The sequence below is a fragment of the Poromitra crassiceps genome (assembly GCF_964638095.1).
Source record: "Poromitra crassiceps genome assembly, chromosome: 15".
Taxonomy (NCBI): domain Eukaryota; kingdom Metazoa; phylum Chordata; class Actinopteri; order Beryciformes; family Melamphaidae; genus Poromitra; species Poromitra crassiceps.
The window spans coordinates 7,703,974-7,727,620 of NC_139634.1; the positions used below are offsets into that span (position 1 = coordinate 7,703,974).

Sequence of the window (23,647 nt, forward strand, 5' to 3'; positions counted from 1 at the left end):
TTAGCTGACATTTAAAGTCATAAAGTCGTAACTGGCTTTAACCTTTTATTACCTTTTTAGAAACGTGGGTCAGCAAGACGAGACGTGTTTTAACCACTTTCAGTGGCGGTGGTTTGACTTCGTTTGTCCCCGGGGGGTTTGAAAGGAAGGTTAAACTCTTCCTAGCAAAAACAAATGGAAGCACTCCAATTTGCTTTGGCTCTAAGGAATATCTTTTTTTTTTAATGTAGAATTGAATGTGTTGCCTGCTTTTCTGAAAATCCTCTGATTTGCTTTTATCTTTGCATATTGATGTCGGCTCCTGTGTTGTTGTTGTTGTTGTTGTTGTTGATCTTAGCGCGGGGCTGTGCGCCTTATTTACTCTCGATATCATTTTAATGATGTGTGTGTGCATCTGGGTGTTGGTGCCCAGTGAGCATGAGAGGAGCACTCCCACAGGAGACATTGCAGTGAGTCAGTCGGTTTGTGTGTGTGTGTGTGTGTGTGTGTGTGTGTGTGTGTGTGTGTGTGTGCCACGCTGTGCAGTGCACCCTCTTGCCCCCTCTGTTGTCTTTGACTGAGCCGCTTGTCAGCCCACTATGGCAGGTATGTGCTTGCTCACTCCTGTGAACAAAGACACCGATGCAGTCAACAAAAAATCAGTTCTTGGCAACCCCAGTTACGCACACACACACACACGCACACACACACACACACACACACACACACACACGCACACAGCTCCACCCCACACACCACCTACCTTCCTTGACTGGCTAGGCTTGTTAGCGCTCACGCCCGTACCTGTTGGCTTGCTCAGGGGAGGGAGACACCTGTCAGACGGAGCAGACTTTCTCCCAGCGCAACGCCAGCCACAATCTGTCGCAGATTACCGTCACAGACTGTTGGGCATCTCAAACTCACCTGGGTGGACGTTTCTCTGCCGGAGACCGTCTGGACACCTAGTGGAAAAAAAGTAGCTTAGGTAGGTACTTTCTTCTGACTCTCTCTGAGCATATTTACAGCTTGATTTAGCACACGCACACACACACACACACACAATGCATACTTTCTGTCCTTAACGACAGCATTTGGAACCAGAGCGTCTGAAAATGCTCAGTCATGCATTGTTGTTGCCTTTGTTAACAGGGGATCAGACACTGTTTGCCCACTCACTCGTTTCTCTGGGTGTTTCCTTGTCCTATTTGCTCATCAGTATAGAGTTGTCTTTCCTGCTCCTCGTCGCTTGCCTTAATAGTATTATTGTTCATTCATCGTTTATTGTGTGTGGGGGGGAAAAATATGCTTTGTGTGCCCTCAGAGTATTTATTCTGTCTGACAATATCCTCCAGAGATATAATTGTGGCAGCAGCGTGTTTTTACAGAAGGACTGAATCCACCGCCCAAGGAGTTTTTACAACTTATATTTGCATTCTGAATTTGGCAGCACTCCACGGTTTTGCATGAGCTCTCTTCTGCCGTTTACTTTCAGATAAGGGGAGACTCGTCATTGGTTCGTGAGCGTTTTTTCCCCCCCTGTCTTCCCCACAGGTCCTCTGGGGAAATGTGTTTGCCTGGGCACAGTCCATTCCTCACTGTCAACAATAACCAAGGGGGTCCGCTCATTTCATTTGGATATGCGAAAAAGGAACGCCATTTTTGCCCAAATCTCACAAAGCATTGTCTGTGTGTGTGTGTGTGTGGGTGTGTAAGTTTTGTGTATGTGTGCACACATACACAAACACACACACACACAAACACACACACACACATTAATATATATGGGTGTGCATTTGTGTCCATCGATCCATAGTTGGGTAACAGCGGTGTGTTTTAGAAAGTGGTAGGACAGGATCAGCTGCATGTCTAAAGGATGAGACATGAGGAATGTGTAGCAGAACACATGTCTCTCACTGCCAACATGGAGCCGGAGTAGACACTCTGAGTTTGAGCGTTGTAATGAATTGCTATTTGCTGTCATATTGATGCCATTTTCATTGAGACGGATGCCTTTCATTTGTGTTTTGGCTGCCGTGTTGTCCTCAGGCGCCCCGTGAGGGAAACAGAGGACGGAGAGGAGAGAGAAACCTTCCACAACAATCATGTCACACGGTGAGCAGGCTGATCTGAATGTGAAGCAATGTGTTTCCTCCTATAAAGACAGGCAGGGGGGGCTAGAGAGGGAGTGTCTGGAATGCTGGGTAATGACATGTTCGGGGCGTGCGTGCACCTCATGAATGCTGGGTAATGGGATGTCGGTACGATACGATGCCGCCTGTGTGCAAAAGAGATGGTGTGTGTGTGTGTGTGTGACGCGTGTTTTGTGTTGTCAGAGGGGGACAGAGCCAGTGTGTTCCGTACCACCAAGGTACGCAACAAGTTGAAGGGAGACGGTAGCTGGATGCAGCGCCGCAGCGAGCCTGAGCCCCAGGAGGAGAAACCATGGTGAGAGGGCATCTCACAACATCTCACAAACATCTCCCACCACGTGTAACGAGTGGGCTCCGACGATCCAAAATGATCCCCCATTCCTCAGTGATCTGAATAGCGAGTCCATACTTCCTTCCTGTGTGTCCTGTGTTAGGCTAGCAGAGGTGAGGGCCGGCCGCTTGAACTCTGCTGAGACCAGCCCAGTGTCTTCCCCCACCACACCCACTCCTCCCCCAGTGGACAAACCTGCCACAGTCAGGTAAACGCTGGTTTCATTATAAAGAATCCTCGCAAAGCATTTTCAAATGACCCACAAAACTTAGCCTGTAAATTTCATGTAAATTCAACCGTAAATTCATATTTATCATCCACAGAACACTTCACCACTCATGTACATATTGTATACATTTACTCGATTTGATTGCACTTGCAACTTTGTGATTGTCTTTTTAGTTATCTTCCTACTTCTTATCTCTGTATATTGATTTGACCCTTACGTTGCATACAGACACTAAGACAAATAGAGACATATGTAACTTGCATACTGTGGCAATAAAAGTGATTCTGATTCTGATTCTGAAATGTCCTGATCACTCTCTGTTCTCCATTTAGAGTGCCAGCCTCAGGCTACATGATCAGGTAAGAACAACTTGCTTTACATTTGAAATGATCAAACACCTCAATCTAGTGTTGTTGTTTATTTTAAGTATAAAGTATGGCTACACAACTATTGTTCTGCTGATAGATCATCATTTGTTAACTGAAAGACCCCGTGGATACTCAGAGAGCACAGAGCCATTGTGTTCTGCTGTTTACTGACAACGCACGAGTAAACAAAACCTTTACAACTTCAGAAACACTAAAAAACTCCCAATCCTGTCAGTTCCTGTTTCCAAGGTTTACTCAGTCAGTTGAGGGCGCTATAAAGTGCAATTGTGCCTGAAATTCTGGAATGAAGCCATTACTTTCTAATGAATAACTTGATGAAACAACCTTTTTTTCCAGAGGTGTTTTCACTAAAACAGACAGCAAGCCTGCTCTGCCCTCCACGTCTAACGGCTGCAGGTCAAGAGCCTCTCTTATACGCATTAACAGAGATATTACCCTCAAAACAATATGCGGCTGATCAACCTCTCACATTCCTCATTGAATATAATCTCTATTTTATTTTGCATCTATTTATAGCGGGACTACAAACTACACGAAGAGGCCTTCAGAGAGCTACAAGAGGATGTGAGTGCATAGAGGGGATTCATCACGTTTAAACAGTGTTGGGGGTAACTCATTACAAAAGTAACATATTACATGTAATATATTACTTTTAGCAGTAACTCAGTAATATAACTTATTACTTATAGGATTGTAGTAATACCAGTTACTTTGTCAAGTATCACAAGTTACAAATTGAGTTACATTCTTTTCTATTAAAGCACATATTTAAATAAGATATATTAAGGTATATTAAGATACAATTATTTCCTAATCAAATTGTGTGTTTTTATGCAAATAACCACTATAGATGACAATAACAAAGGAAAAGGGTAACTTATTTATTTAGAATAGTTCATCTATAAAGGCCAGTTAGGCAATGTTTGTACCTGACATGTTTCGGCTGCTGTTTCTGCAGTCTTCATCAGGGGTGTCACGTGATGTTGGTGTGACGTCATCTATGGTGTGGTTATATGGTGTTTTTTCTCATCCCACCTGAAGTGGTGGGATGACCGTGTGCCAGGGTGGGGCAGGTACAAACATTGCCTAACTGGCCTTTATAGATGAACTATTCTAAATAATATATAATACAAGTAGGCCAAATGGACCTCTTTAGTAAAAGGATAACATTTGGATTACACTGACTTCATGACGATTGAAATTATTTTTTCGGGATGGTTCCGGGGCGGCGATGTCATTCTGCTACTGCTGTTATTTTGGTGAAAGTAATGCAAAAGTAGTGTAATAAGTAACGAGTTACTCTACACGCACAGCAATATTGTAAAGTAACGTATTGCTTTCAAATGAAAGTAACTAGTAATATGTAGTATATTACATTTTGAAAGTAACTTGCCCAACACTGCGTTTAAATTACTGGCATGAGATTGAGGACGTCTTTCCCTAATGTATGTACTCTGCGTGCGTGCATCCGTGTTTCTGTTCCTCAGAGCCCCTCACGTTGTGAAGCCCTGTTCAGAGGGCCCGGTCCAGACAGAAGGCCAGCTCAGCCCCGAGGAGCAGGAGAGACGGTGAGACCAGAGAAAAACGCTTAACGCCGTCGTCCCATTTCATACTCGTACGTACAGAAAAGAGATCGCATTAACATACTAATGAATCATTTTTGCAGGAGTGAGGCAGCCAGCAATGTTCTGAAGAGATCTGCAGTCAGACAACGGTCCTATGTCTTTTCTGCTGCTAAGAAATATGAGTATGTATGTCTTCTATCGCTCCCCGTATCGCTCATCTTACCATTTCAGTTTCTGAAATGCCTCAGTATTAAAAGCAGTGGGGGTGCATATCAAAAACATAAAATATTCACAATCTCACAGTTGGAATGTGGCTGGAATGTATAAAAGGTTTGGCTTTTAGGGGAAGTGTTTGTGAACGCTGTGTGTGTCCAAACCCTCCAGCTCTACAGAAACAGCACCTGCCACTTCACACGTCAACAGCAGTCCATCATTTGTGGCTAAAAGGTAAACGCTGCCTCTCATGGTCAAAAATATTTAAAACATGTTTTTACCTGTGAACCCAAGCACATGATTAAGTGTATCTGTGTCTGTGTGGCCATTTGTCCACATACAGTATGCATTGGTGTGTGTGTGTACATACAGTATGCATTGATGTGTGTACACATGTGTGTGTACATACTGTACAGTATGCATTGATGTGTGTGTACATGTGTGTGTACATTAGGGTGACCAAATCCCAGCAAACCAAATCTGGGACAAAGACTATGTTTGTGTGGGACACGTTACCAATGCTGCGGATTATTTTCATTATCATTTAATCTGTTGATTATTTTTTGTCTAAAATTTAGACTAATCGATTTAATCGTTTGGTCTATAAAAGGTCATAAAATGGCGATCATTTTTTCCCCAAAGCCCAAGATGACCATCCTTAAATGTCTTCTTTTATCCTGACCAACAGTCCACAAGCCACAGATAGTCTGTCATAGAAGACCAGCTGGAACAAGAGAAAACTCTCTCTCTCTCTCTCTCTCTCTCTCTCTCTCTCTCTCTCTCTCTCTCTCTCTCTCTCTCTCTCTCGCTCTCTCTCTCTCTCTCTCTCTCTCTTGCTCTCTCTCTCTCTCTCTCTCTCTCTCTCTCTCTCTCTCTCTCTCTCTCTCTCTTGCTCTCTGTCTCTCTTTGACTTTTGAAACTAGAGCCAATCAAAATGTGGGACATCATCTCAATTTGTGGGACATGGGAAGAGGCATGAAAATGCTGTGCAGTCCTGCACAAAGTGGGACATCTGGTCACCCTAGTCTACATACAGTATGCATTGATGTGTGTGTACATGTGTGTGTACATACAGTATGGATGTGTGTGTACATGTGTGTGTACATACAGTATTGATGTGTGTGTACATGTGTGTGTACATACAGTATTGATGTGTGTGTACATGTGTGTGTACATACATGATGTGTGTGTACATACAGTATTGATGTGTGTGTACATGTGTGTGTACATACATGATGTGTGTGTACATACAGTATTGATGTGTGTGTACATGTGTGTGTACATACATGATGTGTGTGTACATGTGTGTACATACAGTATTGATGTGTGTGTACATGTGTGTGTACATACAGTATTGATGTGTGTGTACATGTGTGTGTACATACAGTATTGATGTGTGTGTACATACAGTATTGATGTGTGTGTACATGTGTGTGTACATACATGATGTGTGTGTACATGTGTGTACATACAGTATTGATGTGTGTGTACATGTGTGTGTACATACATGATGTGTGTGTACATGTGTGTACATACAGTATTGATGTGTGTGTACATGTGTGTGTACATACAGTATTGATGTGTGTGTACATGTGTGTGTACATACAGTATTGATGTGTGTGTACATACAGTATTGATGTGTGTGTACATGTGTGTGTACATACAGTATTGATGTGTGTGTACATGTGTGTGTACATGTGTGTGTACATACAGTATTGATGTGTGTGTACATGTGTGTGTACATACAGTATTGATGTGTGTGTGTACATGTACATACAGTATTGATGTGTGTGTACATGTGTGTGTACATACAGTATTGATGTGTGTGTACATGTGTGTGTACATACAGTATTGATGTGTGTGTACATGTGTGTGTACATACAGTATTGATGTGTGTGTGTACATGTGTGTGTACATACAGTATTGATGTGTGTGTACATGTGTGCTTCTTGTACAAATGTGCACAACAGGGTGGAGATTACTGATGATGATGAGAGCACTGAGACTCCAGCAGCTGCCAGCAGCCCGCCCCCCTCCTCCTCCTCCTCCTCCCCCACCCCTCCCATCCCCGTCGCATCACCTGGCGCCGCTGGGCCCGAGCCCAAACCACGGACAAGGCAAGTCCCAGCGCTTCTGGGCCACGTGTTCTGCTTCCAAATCATTTAGCTTGGGTCAGGATCCCTTCCATGTCTCTGTGTCTGTGTGTTTGTACAGAGTCCAACCCAGCATCACGACAACTGTCGACGTCAGCGCCCACGACCCAGCGGCGCTGCAGGTAGAGGACAGCACTCCAGAGCCTGCAAAGGAAGAAGTTCCCCCTCTCGTCTGTCTCGAGGAGGTCACGCCAGCGGTCGCACCCGAGGAAAACCCCTTTGCACACATGAAACCGGGCTGCACCAAGGTGGCCACTCCACTCCCCGAGTACGTTGGAGAAGTCTGGAGCGACCCGGAACCTTGTGACTTCGGAGACGCCCCGCAGGAACCTGTCCCAGTATCACCTGCCCCCCTGTCACCTGCCCCGCTGTCACCTGCCCCGCTGTCACCTGCCCTCCTGTCACCTGCCCTCCTGTCACCTGCCCCTGTATTTACTGCCCCAGTATCTGCCACACCATTATCTCCTATCCCAGAGTCGCCTGTCAAAGTATTTGCCGTCACCGAGAACACAGTGAAGACGGACCCGGAACCACAGCCGTCTCCAAACCAGAGGTCAGACTATATCATATATAATACAATCCAGAATCTCATGACTGTCTGTGTTGTAGGTAGAGAGATATGATCAAAATATTTTCTTCTACATTCTCTAATTGTGTTAACTTCTTGTAAATGAAATAATAATGAAGTTGGACAATTCATCAATTTGCTAACCTGACGCCGAGATCTCGCTGCAAGGTTATCAATTAGCTGGAGACCCTCCTGGAACCCCCTCAAGGCCGCCCCCTGCTGGTCCCCCCGGGACCCCACGCTGAGAACCACTGCGTATAATATAACGATTCTGTGATAACGAGCTAATGAGAATCAACGCAAGAGTCACTCACCAACGTGGTGTTTGCCCAAATATTCTCACCGTGTTTGAATATCTCCATGTTCAAACAAAGGATTAAACGGGGCCTTGGCTCTGAGATGTGTGTTTGTCAGTGGACTGTATTCCTTCCTTTTGGCATGTTTGCTCGTCCTTTGAACTGGTGTGATTGAGGGCTGCGTTGGAATGTCACGTTTGTTCAACATCTATCTTCACAGCTGCAGTGCCAACATGCTCAACCGCCCTGTCCGACACACTCCTTTACTTTCAGCACGAATTCAACCAGATATTTTGGCGAGGAAGGATAGAGCAGATAATCAATGTCAAAATGGTGTTAATTAAGTATTGCTCTTGCTCTAATGTGATATTTAATTGATGGTTTGATTCGTCTCTCTGTGACAGTCTGTTGGACACCCAGGAGGAGGAGGAGGAGGAGGACGATGTCACTGACTATGATGTGCCGTTTGCACCGATCCCAGACAGGTAGACGCTTTGATCATTACGCACTTTAAAAGCTATACACATCAACGCAGTGTCAGCCTGGTAACGCCCTACAGCAGGGATACTCAACTTGCTGCCCTACACTGTAGGGAGCGTGGCTATACTGTAGGCCCTACAGCAGGGATACTCAACTTGCTTTGCCACTTTCGTGAAATGATAGAAGGCCAGGGGCCAGTTAATAAACAAACAATATACATTTTTCTGTAGCGGATTGTAGGTTTTTGGGGTGCCAGCCGGAGTTTAGTCTGACAATGTTGTGCACACCGGATAGTTAGTTAGGTTAAGTACATACATAAGTGCCTGGGTAGCAAGCCGGCGGTATTTGACAATTTAGCAGCTAAATCATAGATTATTGAAAGATATTCTATATTCCAGACTGAAATGCTATAACAAAAGTGGAGTATTGGCCAGAATGACATGAACATTTGGACACTGTGGGTATCTTGCGTGTTGCGTTCAGGTGCACTGTAAAAAAAAATATATATTATTATTATTATTTTTTGCAATTCCATCGCGCGCCACGGCCCGTGGGCCGCAAGTTGAGTATCACTGGCCTACAGTGTATCCACGCTCTCTGTAAGTGCCATGTTGGATTAGCTCTGCAGCGGTCTCTCCAGCTCAACACACCAGGAAACACTAACAGCGTATGCCTCCTCTAGCTTTAAGGATGATGAGGAAGAAGAAGAGCAGGAAGAGGAAGAACAAAGGCCGGTGGACAGTGGCACAGAGGACAGGTATGAAGCCAGACACTTCCTCATTCATGTCATAGTCGAGATGGCGAGTAAACTGCTCATGGCTGACGGGACGACCATTGTGTTTCCCTGAACGCAACCTCAAAATAACCCACATCCTAAATTTACATTCCTCAAGACTGCCGATGATGATCCTCTGCCTAAACAGACTTGATGAAGTGTCTGTGTGTCTGTGTGTGTGTGTGTGTGTGTGTGTGTGTGTGTGTGTGTGTGTGTTTGTGTGTGTGTGTGTGTGTGTACATGCATACATGTGTGATTGTGCGTGCCACAGCGGCTGCGGTGACGCTTTCCCCCTCTCTTTCTGCAGCGTGGAACCGGAGCCGACCCCAGCGCTCAGTAACTGTGTAGTGATAACTGATGATCTTCTGGCTCTCACTGATGGGTTTGTAAAAAAAAAAATACATTCCTACTAATTGTTCAATTAAGCAATCCAAATATCCCAGTGTTATTGTAAGTCGCTTTGGATAAAAGCGTCTGCCAAATGACGTAATGTAATGTAATGTAATGTAAATATTAGCAATTGTCCCCTTTCCTGAATATTATCCACCAGCCAGCCACAAGGTGGCAGTGTTGGACTTCTGATCGTAACCCTCTCCTCCTCTACCTCAACTGGCCTCTTCTTGCTCTGAATCCTGCATTGCATTTGTTTACCCTCCTCCTCCTCCTCCTCCTCCTCCTCCTCCTCCTCCCTCCTTCCAGTCCAGAGGAGTTGGCAGAGCCTATTCCCCCCAGCCCCGGCCGCTGGAGTCAGGATCTGCTGAGTGGACCAGACAGGTATAGGAAGAGCTCTTTCCCACCCGAGACCCAAATACCAAGTTAAACTGGGAATGATCCCTTCAATCAGTGAAAAATCTATAGGCTGCTTCTCGCTAGCCGGCTCAATCATTACCTTCACTTACCTCGCTGCAATTAGATATCGGATCAAGGGATTTTTGCACGTAAACCCTGCGCTCGCTGTGTGTGAGTGCCGTTGTGTATTTTGTGCCTCCTCAGTCTCTCAGAGCCAGCAAAGACCAGCAGCGCCCTGGACTTCCTGGCTGATGATGTGGTCCCCATCGACACAGCAGAGGCGCGCAGGTGAGAGAGACAGACTTCACCTCGGCGCTCCTCTCCATTACCACTTTGAAAGCTCATCTAAAGGGGTGACGGGTGGCGAGCAACTCGGCAACCTTCTAAAACTTCCATCACAGCTCCGGTTCCCGGAGGTGTTACGATTTTATAAACCCCCCCCCTCAATACCTCGATGTTTGATCCAAATCAGAGGCTCCCATCACTTCCAACGTTCTAATTTAACCCCTGCCTTGGCGTCGGAGGCAAACTAAAGTCCCGAATTCCTGGCGGGCCCCCCGAGAGGGATACTTTGAAATCGAACGCTGCGTCTTATCTGCGCGCGACTTGAATTAGAAAGAGAATGTTCTGTACTGATTAGTATGCGGGCTTTGTTTTGTGTCTCAGCCTCAGCACCGAGCGAGAGGAGGCGCAGACGGATGAGACAGCCGACGAGACACAAAGGTAGAGGGGAATGACAGGCCGTCTCTGAAAACAATGCCATCTATACAGAGCTGATCCTGGAATGAGAAATACACTCACCGAGCGCTTCAATAGGAACACCTGTGTACACATACCTGCTTATTCATCAGATGTGTTTCCCCCCCGCGACTTTTTTAAAAGATGTTTGTGACTCAATTGGACCCGACATCCAAATAATAATAATAATAGTGAATCGCAGTCTTGCCTCAGGTATTGTTTCCCGCTAGTTTTAAGCCTGCTGTGGTGCAACCTCGAAATCAAAAAACCCAACCTGGACACCTGGGTCTTTTCTCATTTTAGACCAATCTCCAAACTCCCGTTCCTTTCAAAAGATTTAGAGAAAGTTGTGCTCACACAAGTACAATCTTTTTTTAGATTCTCATGGCATTCTTGAGATGTTCCAGTCTGGTTTTAAAGCCCTTCACAACACTGAAACGGCACTTTAAAAAGTTTTAAAAAGTTTTTTTTTTTCCAAGAGTATTTCTGAAATTGCTGATTTCCTGGGATTTGCATGCACAACTGTCACAACTAGAATTTACACAGAATAGTGTGAAAACAGAAAAACGACATCCGGTGAGCAGTGGTTCTGCAGATGGAATCGTTGTTGGTGAGAGAGGTCAGACTGGTTGGCGGTGACAGAAAGGCGACAGTAACTCAGATCATTTTTTTGCAACCGTGGTGAGCAGAAAATAATCTCAGAAGGCAACACGTTGAACCTTGAGGCGGATGGCACTTTGGTAGCCAGTAGACACCGAGCTGAAAGCTGATACCTACCCAGTACTAGTAGTGTGTTCTAAGTGTTCTCACAAAGTGCTCAGTGAGTGTATGTGCTATTCAAACAGACTTTGCTCATACGTACTTTGGGCTGTGAATCTTCACTGGCCTCACGATTCGATTCGATTACGATTCATCTGTCAACGATTCGATTTGATTCCACGATGCATCACGATGCATCTCGATACAGCTCAAAGTATCGCAGCTCCAAGTATCACATCCTCAATTTTCTATATTATTACTGCACATGGCTACTTTTTCATCAATTAATACAATATGAATTTGAAGTCAGATAAATATCAACTCCGTTTTTTACTTAGAAAGTGCTTTCAATTCTAATGTCAACATAAATTTAAACATAAACGATTCAGTGATTATCTGTCAACGATCCGATTAAACGATTAATTTTGACACCCCTAATTCATACTAACTCTGCCAGTGTCAATCTGCCCACCAGCCCCACAGAGACAGTCACTATCACCACCAAAACTGCCATCATTACCGACACGCGCGCGCACAGACACACACACACACACACACACACACACACACACACACACACCCACCCACACGCACACCTGCAGTAGTGTACACCAAGATGCTCCTAGATATTTCAGTGGTTTTCAATTCAAGCTTTCTTAATGGACTGGGGAGTAGTGCATAGTGTAAATAGTGTATGAGAAGCATCGTTCTGACCTCTGCTTGCCTCCTTTCCCCCCTCCATCCTTGTTGCCTCTCACACACACACACACCAGCGGTGTCGAGGACACTTTTCGAGAAATGTCACTGTTCCGAGAATGATCTTGAGCTTGGAAGGCGGGTGGCATTTTCTTCAATCAAATGTCTTGAAGCAAAGAAAGTTTCATGAAATCAATAAACTCACAGTGTATCTATGTCTATAATATCTGAGACAAGCCTGAAACGTCTGAATACGGACAGTGGAAACTGATAGCGATACTTTGTGTGTGTGTGTGTGTGTGTGTGTGTGTGTGTCTGTGTGTCTGTGTGTCTGTGTGTGTGTGTGTGATTGGTATTGACTGGGCCCAGAGATCATTTTAGGTGAAGAAGAAAAAAAGGCCCTCTGAAATATCTTGTTTTTATCAAACCGCAAAAAGAATTGTCTTGCCATTAATTGTCAAAGACATCCAGATTCTGCTTTTTGATTGTGTTTGTCCTCGCCGGGGCGCCTCTGTGCGTTTCTACTTACCATTCAAAGTGCATTAAAATCTTTCCATTATGAATCAATGTGATCAGAATTCCCCCGACACACGGCTGGGGGACCACGCCGACAATTGAGAGTGAAATCAGTGTGAAATTGTTTTTCAGCTCGGCTGATCCGTTTGATCCGTATCCGATAGGGAGCACATCCTCTAACAGGTAATCATATTGGCTGGGTTTCCCAAAAGCTTCTTTGCGCTAAGAAGCTAATTTAACCCTTCTTAAGGCCCCCTTAAGAAGCAAACGCGTTTCCCAATTGCTTCTTTACGAAGGCATGCATTTCCCAAAAGCTTCTTAGCGCTAAGAAGCTTCTTTAACCCTTCTTAAGGCTCCCGTAAGAAGCCAACGAAGCCAACGTGTTTCCCGATTGCTTCTTAGCCTAAAATTATCTTCCAATTATCTTCCGTTAAGAAGGCTGCGTTTCCCAAAAGCTTCTTAGCGCTAAGATGATCTTTCGTTAAGAAGGTTTTGTAAGAAGGGTCTGGGGCATTCTTAACACCTTCTTAATGACAAAACACTGGCAGATCCAGCCGCGTCAGGCAAAAGGAGATACTTGTGTCCACTGTTCCTCTTGTGTTTTTCCCTTTTTCCTTTCTTTCATGCACCCTTTAGTGTTTAGTGTTTAAAATTAGGGAACACTTGAAAATCTCCCCTGTATGTATGGTTACTTGTGTTTTAAATGTTTTACCGTAGGCTATATTCCTCTAATCAGAATGGATTCCTTTTATAATGTTGTGGATTTATATAGCACCTTTCACAGAACCCAAGGTCGCTTAAATTCTGTAGTGTTTCTCTGTTTTGTTGTATGCTGTGTATATAAAGCAATTTGAACTGCAGTCCATGTCTGAAATAAATAATGTTTAATAAAGTTTAACATGACCATGATTAGGTTATTCTACAACAGTGTTTCTCAACCACTGAGTCGTGGCCCACTGCTGGGCTCAGAGTGCCATCTAGTGAGCCGCTCCAGTTAAGATGCTTCTTAAGAGCCTTCTATTTTTTTTATTTTTCTCTTCTGTTAAGAAGGCGTTTGGGAAACACTTCTTTGGAGCCTTCTTAACTCCTTAAGAAGCTTCTTAACTCCTTAAGAAGCTTCTTAACTCTTAAGAAGCTTCTTTGTTGGGAAACTCAGCCATTGGCTTTGCAGTGTGACTGTTCTGCAGCCAGCCAGATCGCATCTCGCCATGCATAATGCAGCACTTTCTGATTATCAGCCCACTTTCCCTCTCTCTCTTCTTCCAGCTCCTCCGACCTGCTGCAGCCCCTCTCAGCCCAGTCCATCAACAGGTACGCCAGTGAGAATGCAAATTTCATATTACTCTCTGTATCGTCGTCGCCTGTTTGTTTCACTGATAGCGCTATGCTGTTATGTTATGTTAATATTAGAATACGATCGTTACGACCGCTTCACTTTTTTGCTTGCTTGCTGTAATAACTACTTAGCATTGTTGTCAGCCACGATCATATCTGACATACCTTGGCTGTCAAAAGTGATTGTAATGCTAATGTTGATTTTCCTCTTCAGCGTGTCACATGCTTCCCCTGAGGAGGAGGACGAGCCAAGTCCTGCAATCAAGTGAGGATCAGTTGGAATTAAGCAGCTATTTTCTCCGGGATTGAGCGAACACTCAGTCATAATGGTATCATTATAGATATATAATGTGACAGTGTAGGCGCCCCTGCAGCCTTTAGTGAGAAACTAATGTTTTATGTATGTGTTTGACAGTACGAATGGTAGTGCGTTGGAATCCCTTGCAGAGGACGTCATCACTATCAACACTGACACCAAAAGGTATTAAACCCGAGCCTGGTGCATAATTGTGTTTATGAATGCGCGCGAGCGAGAGACGGAGAGGAAACGGACGAGTCTGAGCCAATGGAATCCATTTTCTCAAACTTTACATATTTCCCCCCCCCCCCCCCCTCTCTCTTCTGTTATGCTCGAGCTGTCATAACTTGTGCATCATCTCTCTCTCTCTCTCTCTCTCTTCGGTCTCAGCACCGAGCGATCCTGGACACGCACGTGGGAGAGCGACGACGCGCCCGAGAGCGCCGCCACAGAGGCGAGGTGATGGCACACTTTAGATTCACTCTCTTTACTTTACGCGCTCTCTCCCGGCCCCGCCGTGAACATGCTTCACTCATCTTCATCCATCCATGTAGATGATGTGCTTAAAAGCCTTCTCCTGTATGTATGTTCCTCTCAGCCACGAGGCCGTCGTGCCCGCAGGCCGTGCCGAGGAGCAACAGACAGTGGTCACGTTTGAGAGAAAGTAAGTCACCTTTTCACTCGAACGCTGAGTATCCGCCCCCCCCCCTTTCATTATTTCCCCGTAACCCAATTCCCTTTTTGACTCTGGTGAAGTCACTGGGCTTCTCTCCAGCATCGAACGCTCGGCTTCATTGAGCCAGAAGACATTGTGCACTGGTGCTTCTGAAAATAGGTCAGATAATATATCTGTTACAACTGTCCCTCGCAAGTCTGGTAAACAGACCCCCTTGCGGCCATTTGCAACGTACAGTGTACAGAGTGTGCATTCTTCGTCTTTGTTCTTGTGCTACAATGACACGATGTTTCGTTTGTACTCCAGGTCCTCTGAGAGTGACTCCCCGTGGGACCGATGGACGTCACCCACTGTCCATGCTACCACTGCTAATGAGGAGGAGGAGGAGGAGGAAGAGAAGGAAAGGTATCGCCACTGTAGCTGCACTCATTATATGCAGATTAAAGCACATTATATCGAGAGGCAAAGTGGAACGTCACTTCCTGCTTCAGCACTGTACCAGAGATTTTCGTCCGCCATTTATTTTCCCATAGACATTTCGTAAAATGCTTAGAAAATAGTTTTACTTCGTCGAACCAAACGGTTCAGCTAACGCTATGATCGGGAGAGACCATAGAACATTTCACTCGGACCAAAACTTAAAAAACCAACATCGCAAAAAATATTTTCTTTTAAACCCGCATTTTCTTTACGTTTTGGTCGCAGTGAAATGTTATGCGATCTCTTCTGTTTCTAAATATATCTGTACCGTTTGGTTTGAACCAGTAAAACTATTTTTATAAGCATTTTACAAAATGTGTATGGGAAAATAAATGGCGGATGAAAATCTCTGGTACAGTGCTGAAGCAGGAAGTAGGCGGTCACTTTGCCTCTCTATTACAAATTCAGTAAGACGTGATGATAATATATTGTAATTCAGTGGCTGTCGACGATTGTTGTACGATAACAAGATGTTGTTTGTACTCAAGGTCCTCTGAGAGCGACTCCCCATGGGATAGATGGACGTCACCCACTGTCCATGCTACCACTGCTAATGCGGAGGAGGAAGAGGAGGAGAAGGAAAGGTATCGCCACTGTAGCTGCACTCATTATATGCAGATTAAAGCACATTATATTAAAAAATTCACTAAGAAGTGATTATAATATCTTGTAATTCAGTGGCTGTCGACGGTTTAAATTGAAAGCAAGTAAAGCAGGCAAGCAAATTACAGCTGGGCTTGAAACGTCTTCATGGCTCAGAAGAAGAAGAATCTGCTTCTGAACTTTATATTATTTATTCTAATAGTAAATACCACTTGGAGGGTAGATAGACACTATGAATGGAGTGGGAGACAGGTAATGGTTACTATCCCAATCAGGGTTGTCGTGGTAAATACAGAGAGAATACATCTTAAAGAGGAGGGTAAACTGTGTTTACCTGCGTCTAGCCTCCACTATGCCGCTGATCACAATGACTGGGAGGAGGGCTCAGGATGAGGCGATGCTTCAGTACAAAGGGAATAGACCACACCTCGGTGAATGAAACTGGAAAGTCCAAATCTCTGCTCGTTGCTAAACCCCTCTAGAAGTGCGAGTCAGGAAGAGATCGGATTTGTACAAAAAGTGTAGCCGTCTTGTTTCACTGGATTGACTCCAGTTTATTGAGCGCCGGCCGCAGGCTGTTAGTAAAAGTCCAATAGAACTTTGTCTGCTTCCCAGCGAGACGCACAGTGACCCACAGCCTGCTATGGATCGGTGAGTTTATGAGCTTGTTAACATCGAACACGGCGCAATGCAAGAATAGACTTTCTATGTAACACCATTTTCTCCTATTGGATCTGTTCAAATTGTCTTACTTTTTGTCAAGGCCTTTTAAGCGGAGCTCTCTGTATTTTAAAGGATGTACTTTGTGTCTTTTGGGATTTTAAATCTAGGCAAAGATACAGTAATGCAGTGGTTCTGAAACTTTTTCATGTCAAGGACCTCTAGAATGACACAAATTAGACCACGGACCCCCAGTTAATACGATTTTGTCCCAGGGTCCGCCATGTAAGGTTTTTGCTCTTAGATGTTTTATTACAGAAAGTGGATGAAATCCATGATCAAAATAGTCATACATTCTGACATTGTGTTACTTATGGATGGTATTATAGTGAAAATAGGTTATCCCCCTTTTAGCTGGGGAGCCCCTGGAAGCCCCTCAAGGATCCCTGGGGGTCCCCAGACCCCACTTTGAGAAACGCTGCAGTAATAAATAAACTAATGTGCCCCTTAATCACTCATTGACGAGGCAAATCTAATGAAGGATATCAGTGTACTTGAAATCATGTATATAATTTATATAGGTCGTTTGCAGATTTGAACACTTTTAGTAGGTCTGTTAGACTCCTTTGCCTCTGTGGCTGTAACAGAGCCGTCTCAGCTCGAGGGTGGGTCTAATGAGAGATTTAGGCCAAAGCCCTGAGGGAATGCAGCTGTGTCCGTTCAGCCCTTCAGTCTGGATCTAAGGTTACCTGCATCTCCTGTATGCTAGCTAGGTTAGACAAGACAGCCCGCTGAATGACAAGACAGACCTCTGAGACAAGACAGACCTCTGAATGACAAACAACATCCTGACAAACAACATCCTGTATGAGTATCAGTCGGGGTTCAGAATATCTCACTCCACAGACACATGTTTGCTGTACCTGACAGACCAAATCAGAACAGAAGTAGACAAGGGTAGATATTGTGGAATGGTTTTATTAGATTTACAAAAAGCCTTTGACACCGTGAACCATGATATACTGTTATTCAAAATGAAGGCTATGGGTTTTAACAGTGCTTCGCTAAGGTGGGTAGAGTCATACCTAAGGGGGAGGAAGCAAGTGGTGGAAGTGAATGGCATTATGTCATCTTCACTAGTGCCAACTTGCGGGGTGCCTCAAGGGAGCATTTTAGGTCCAGTCTTATTTCTTTTATATGTCAATGACATGAAATCTGCCTGTGAATGTGACTTGCTTCTCTTTGCGGACGATGCGGCTCTACTGGTCTCACACCAGGATAAAGGGGAGGTAGAAATTATACTCAGCCGAGAACTACTCAGGATCAGTTGCTGGCTGGTTGATAACAGGTTGTCCCTCCACTTAGGTAAAACAGAAGCCATTCTCTTTGGTTCTACCATCAAATTGAGGAGGTCTCCGGGGTTTAGGGTGGTGGTGGGAGACGTAGAGGTCTCAGCTAGGGAGGAGGTCACATATCTGGGCTGTGTGCTGGACAACACTTTATCAGGAGAGAGCATGGCGCAGAGGGTAGCCAAAAAGGTTAACCAGAGAGTGAAATTCCTCTCCAGGATTTCCACCTATGTCAACAGGTACGCTCTGGAAATCCTAGCGGGAGCACTGGTTCAGTGTCAATACGACTACGCATGTTCCTCCTGGTACACCGGCATCGCAGTGTCACTGAAAAACAGGCTCCAGACAGCACAAAATAGATTAGTCAGACTCATTTTACAATTGAATCCTAGGACTCACCTACTACAGTCTCACTTCGACAGCCTCAAGTGGCTAAGAGTAGAGGAGAGAGTAACACAAATCAAACTCGGCATGGTACACAGGATAGTTAACAATGCTGTCCCAAAATATCTTAGACATTACTTCACCAAGGTCAGTGACGTACATGGGCACGGCACTAGAGGGAGCCCCACAGATTTGGTCCCAGTAAAATGTAAAAGATGCATCGGCCAAAATTCCTTTCTTTATTCAGCGGCAGTAGCCTGGAACAGTCTCCCAGCTGAGATTAAGACAATCAGCCCCTATCCCTCCTTCAAAGGTAAAGTCAAGAACTGGATCAGGAGAAACAGAACCTGGACTTAATGTGTTGTGTTATATTGTGGTATTATATTATTATATTATATATTATATTATATCTATATTATTATATAGTATATAATATTGTATGGTAATGATATGTAATGCTATAGTATATTATAAAATATTGTCCAGTATAGGTACATGTAGGATGGATTTGATGGTAGCCAAGGTGTCTGAGGTGGGGGGCGACCTGTTGTCGGCCAGCCAGTAACTGAGCCGGTGTCTCACTCGACCCTATATGTTATGAGATCTTATTTTATTTTATTTATTTTAATTATTTTATTTGATTATTTTTTAATGTATGTTTTTATTAGGATTTGATGGGTTTATTTTTTAATAGCACAAATTGTCTTTTATCTTATTTTATGCTTATTTTTATTGGTTATTCACTGTGCCCCACTTTCCCATATCATTCTCCCCCCTGCGTGGCAGGCACACCCACGCATCACCCTCAGACTCTGACAAGTGCTTGTGGCACTCACACTATCACACACTTACACACATCCAGACATACACACAACAGTACACATTTTATAACAGTCATCATGAGGACCGCAATGGAAATAAGCTGTCAGCTTTATTGCGTTTTTATCCTTTTGATAATGGTGGGCCTGTGTATGTATATATGTATATTGTATATACTGTGTATTCATTATCAATAAAGAACTCAATCAATCAATCAATCAATGACAAGACAGACCTCTGAATGACAAGACAGCCCTCTGAGAAGACAGACCTCTGAGACAAGACAGACCTCTGAGACAAGACCTCTGAATGACAAGACAGAACTCTGAGACAAGACAGACCTCTGAGACAAGACATACCTCTGAGACAAGACCTCTGAATGACAAGACAGACCTCTGAGACAAGACAGACCTCTGAATGACAAGACAGACCTCTGAGAAGACAGACCTCTGAGACAAGACAGACCTCTGAGACAAGACAGAACTCTGAGACAAGACATACCTCTGAGACAAGACCTCTGAATGACAAGACAGACCTCTGAGACAAGACAGACCTCTGAGACAAGACCTCTGAATGACAAGACAGACCTCTGAGACAAGACAGACCTCTGAGACCTCTGAATGACAAGATCCTGTCTGCCATCATCTTTGGCTTTGCCCTCATCTCCTTCCCCTCTACTTATCAGTGCTTTGACTCTCCAGATGTCAAATTAATGATGTGTATATTAAGAGTTGTCCTTTTGTCGAAGCACAGCCTGTTAAGCAGCGTGCTATTGCCAAGTGATGGGAGAAGGTGATTATCTCGCGAGCTACATTTTCACAGATGTGGATCTCTTTATTCCTGTGCGTAACCCGTCACACACTGCTGTCAGCGGTGCGACAGACAACACTAACGATGCTGCTCTACTGTACTCTCTCCAGCAACGGCACCGGAACTCATTCCAGCACCTTGGACAGAGAGGACACCCAGCGAGACCAGACACCAGAGCCAGAGTCCAAGAAGTGAGTGACCAAAGAGAGAATTAAAAAAAAAAAAAAAAAAGTGAGAACTAATATGTATTTTAAAAAAGCATATTAATTGGGTCGCTTCACCTTTCTCCATTCAAGGGGCTTTGTGTTTGTAAAGGAGTATGTCAATGCAACAGAGCTCTCCTTACATAACGCCACAGATGGGAGGTAAGACCAATAAATTATTTACACATTGAAATCACAATCCTGGTAAAAAAATATATATATAAACATATTGCTGAATAAATTGTGCTACTTCAGCACAATCTGCCACTGAAGCGGCCGGCAGCATTGCCGTCATGAATTACTTATTTCTCTTGTGTCCTTAGCGGATCTGATTATCTGACATCAAGCTCCTCCAGTTACTCCTACAGCAGTCCCTCCACCTTCTCCAGGTAATAACAACACAACTCCCTACAGCAAACAGGTATAGCTCTCTCTCTCTAGCCATGAGGCCGACCAGACTTGTTGTTTCCAGCTCTGCAGAAAGGAGATATGTGTAAGCAATAAGGCAGATATTCCACCACTAAAGCCTGATCGTTAGGAGGCTAAACGAGGACATTGGATTGTTTACACTTATTCAGTTTCTTCACGCAGGCCAGAAAGGCCTGCAGGTTCTTTCCACACATCTGAGTCACTCAGTGCCCTGACTAACTTCTTCTGAGTCACCTTCTGCTGTCATCTCACTCGCTGTTGCTCCTCAGGGGTTCCCCGTCAACCACCTGTACGTATTGCGGAGAGCTGGTGGGCAGTGATGCCAAGATCACCATCGAGCACCTTAAAATCAACTGCCACCCTGCCTGCTTCAAGGTAACCCCCCCCCCCCCATCCCGTCTACTCAACTGACATTGTGTTGAACATACTGTACAATTTGGAATCATCAGTGTCATATATATATATTCACATTTGGACCTTTATGGGATTTACCTGGATTTGTAAATTATGTTGTAACTGTAATTTCTCAAAATGCAAGTCTGCTTACTTCAGTGTTTACAAAAATGTTTGTTCCTCTTTAATAAAAACACAAAAGACTTGTATATGTTATGAACAAACTGTTTAGTCTCCAAATACAAGGACCCATGCCTATTTAAGGCCTTGATTTTTCCCCCTTCAAATTCAAACTTTCAAGGATTTCAAGGACCAGTGGGAACCCTGTATATGTTATGAACAAACTTAACACATAAAGCTTCTGTTAAGCTGTTTCATACTATCTATCAATCCATGTATCAAAAGCCTGTACAATAAATGTCATGGTGTCTTCGATTCAATAAAATGTGTAAACACAACCAGCAGTGGAGCTATAGTGGGTGGGTGCTATACCACTGTAGTACACTAGTCTTTACTTTCTCTCTAATTATATTCTCACAATCTTTCAGTGTGGTGTCTGTGGTCTGCTCATGGGAGACCTTCTCTACAACATGTTCCTCCACGGTGGGACAGTCCACTGTGAGAGCTGCTACTCCAAATCCCTCGACTGATCACCACTGCTCTTCAACAGCCTGTTACCCGTGTCTCCTCTCCTTCCTGTTCATTTGCATAATATGCCAGGAGAGGACTGGTCTTTCACAACGTTTGGACTATATTAGGCATTATTCTTTGGTTTGGGGTGATCAAAGAGACTGGTCAAGAATATGGTTACTTTGTTGCTATGTATGTTGATTCTTATATTAAATGTCCAATTTCTGTTTTGCACGTTTTTGTGCCCGATGGTGAAAGCTGTGTCTGCCTCGGTAAACTATGAAGGAGTTGTCTCTACAACAATATGCGCTAAAAAAGAAAGAACTGTGAACAGACCAAAACTGGTAGTTGGGTACGCCATGGTAAGTTTAGCAATGGTAGTTATGCGAGACAATGCCTTTGTTTCAAAATGTTACTTTTACTTTGTTTTCCTTGATACAAAATTATGTTCACTGTTGTTGCTCACAAAATAAAATGATTTATATAACCATGGTACAAATATGTGGTATAAACATGGTGTGTTAGCAGACATATAAAAGTGTTATGCAGCTACATGTTTCAGAGAAGCAAAGCATGCTTTACAAATTATTGCACATGTAAGTTTAGGATTGGGTAACATATATATATATACACAGAGTACACACACACACAAATCATGTACATTAGCGTTTCCTGAGAGCTACTAAAAAGTGGTGAATTCCCACTGGGGAGCTGTGCTTAACTTTGTACACATTACATTTGCCTTTCTCCATCTCTTAGGCCATGTTCACATTACAGGCAAATCCGATTGGCTGATAAAGTCATTAATCATCATCTTGATTGGTTTCCCAAATCCGATTTGGGAGTGTCCGCACTGCCACAAATATGATTCTCAAGTCGGATCTGTGTGTCCAGACCGCCTATCTGCATGGGTTGCTATGGTAACAACGTGGGCATCAGTAAATACGTACGTTGGTGACGTGGTTTTCCTGCGCAGAAGCATTTGATGACGAGTTGCGTGTGACGTTCAAATCAGATTTGGTGGATCTGCGCATCCGCACTGAAGACACATCAGTCAAAAGCACATTTGAAGCAGATTGGAAACTACCTCCATAATGTGGTTTGGGACAAGTGACACAAATCAGACTTGGAGCATCCAGACTCATAAAACCAATCTGGATAAAGTCATTAATAGGTCACTAAAGTTCACAAATCAGATTTGGCCTCCTAGTCTGAACACGGCCTTAGTGTAACAATACTGTTTTGTTTTTTGCATAATCACTGAAGTAGTTTTATATAAATGTGACTTTGGCTCGACACCAGCGAGCTACTGAGGAACTTGGCTGCAGTCATGATGGTCTTCACACACAGCTAAGCAGAGTTCCCTTGGTAGAAAGGACAAGTCTTTGGCAGTGGTCCAGTCCAATGAAATCCTGCCTGCCTCCGACGGGAACATGCCTCCCTGGAATAACTGCACTTATTATGCAGTTCATATTAATGCAAGGTGGAGCAAGGACAATCATGGCACCCTAGTTATGGAAATAAAACCCCTTGACATTGTAGGACAACATTGGAAAACATCTGATTCCCATTACTTAACTACAGAAAATTAAAAGTGTCATGTACTAGGGATGTAAACAATTATCTGGGTACTCATTTACCCATTTGTAATGTAAGACTCAGATAATGCAAACGAACAACAAATATCTTATTTCCATCAAGATATTATTCCCAAGGAAATGTTGTATGTTAACACTGTATGAACGCAAAGTGACGTTATTGATGGCGATATTAAACAGTCGCCGAGTAAACCTTGGATACTGTAGCATGTGTTAGCTAGTCTAACATTAGTTCATCTACTAACACTGGTAGAAGGAAAAAAGGGTAATCAAATACTATTCGGTTCGAGAAGATTAGTACTCCGTTACTAAATGACTCGTTATTTACATCTCTACTGAATACAATGTGAAAAT

The 23,647-nt window shown here is 43.8% G+C and overlaps 1 protein-coding gene across 6 annotated transcripts; it reads left to right on the forward strand.

Moving 5' to 3' along the window:
* Window positions 1–808: 808 nt before the first annotated feature.
* On the forward strand, window positions 809–22,198 carry znf185 (zinc finger protein 185 with LIM domain). 6 transcript variants are annotated; one of them, XM_083652391.1, is made up of 31 exons: window positions 809–964; window positions 2,026–2,091; window positions 2,313–2,424; window positions 2,564–2,668; window positions 3,022–3,048; window positions 3,415–3,474; window positions 3,595–3,642; window positions 4,566–4,646; window positions 4,745–4,825; window positions 5,028–5,090; window positions 6,827–6,973; window positions 7,071–7,562; window positions 8,278–8,358; window positions 9,036–9,110; window positions 9,436–9,510; window positions 9,828–9,902; window positions 10,122–10,205; window positions 10,584–10,640; window positions 12,741–12,809; window positions 13,893–13,937; window positions 14,176–14,226; window positions 14,377–14,442; window positions 14,650–14,718; window positions 14,858–14,923; window positions 15,242–15,340; window positions 15,904–15,999; window positions 20,151–20,231; window positions 20,337–20,405; window positions 20,567–20,632; window positions 20,942–21,047; window positions 21,614–22,197. In XM_083652391.1, the coding sequence occupies exons 2-31, from the start codon at window positions 2,082–2,084 to the stop codon at window positions 21,713–21,715; spliced, it is 2,658 nt and encodes an 885-aa protein (XP_083508517.1). In that variant the 5' UTR covers window positions 809–964; window positions 2,026–2,081; the 3' UTR covers window positions 21,716–22,197. The 6 variants fall into 6 exon arrangements, with proteins under 6 accessions (XP_083508517.1, XP_083508518.1, XP_083508521.1 ...); XM_083652392.1 differs by having other exon boundaries at window positions 12,759–12,809; window positions 21,614–22,196; XM_083652395.1 differs by lacking the exon at window positions 9,036–9,110 and having other exon boundaries at window positions 21,614–22,198.
* The last annotated feature ends 1,449 nt before the right edge of the window (window positions 22,199–23,647 follow it).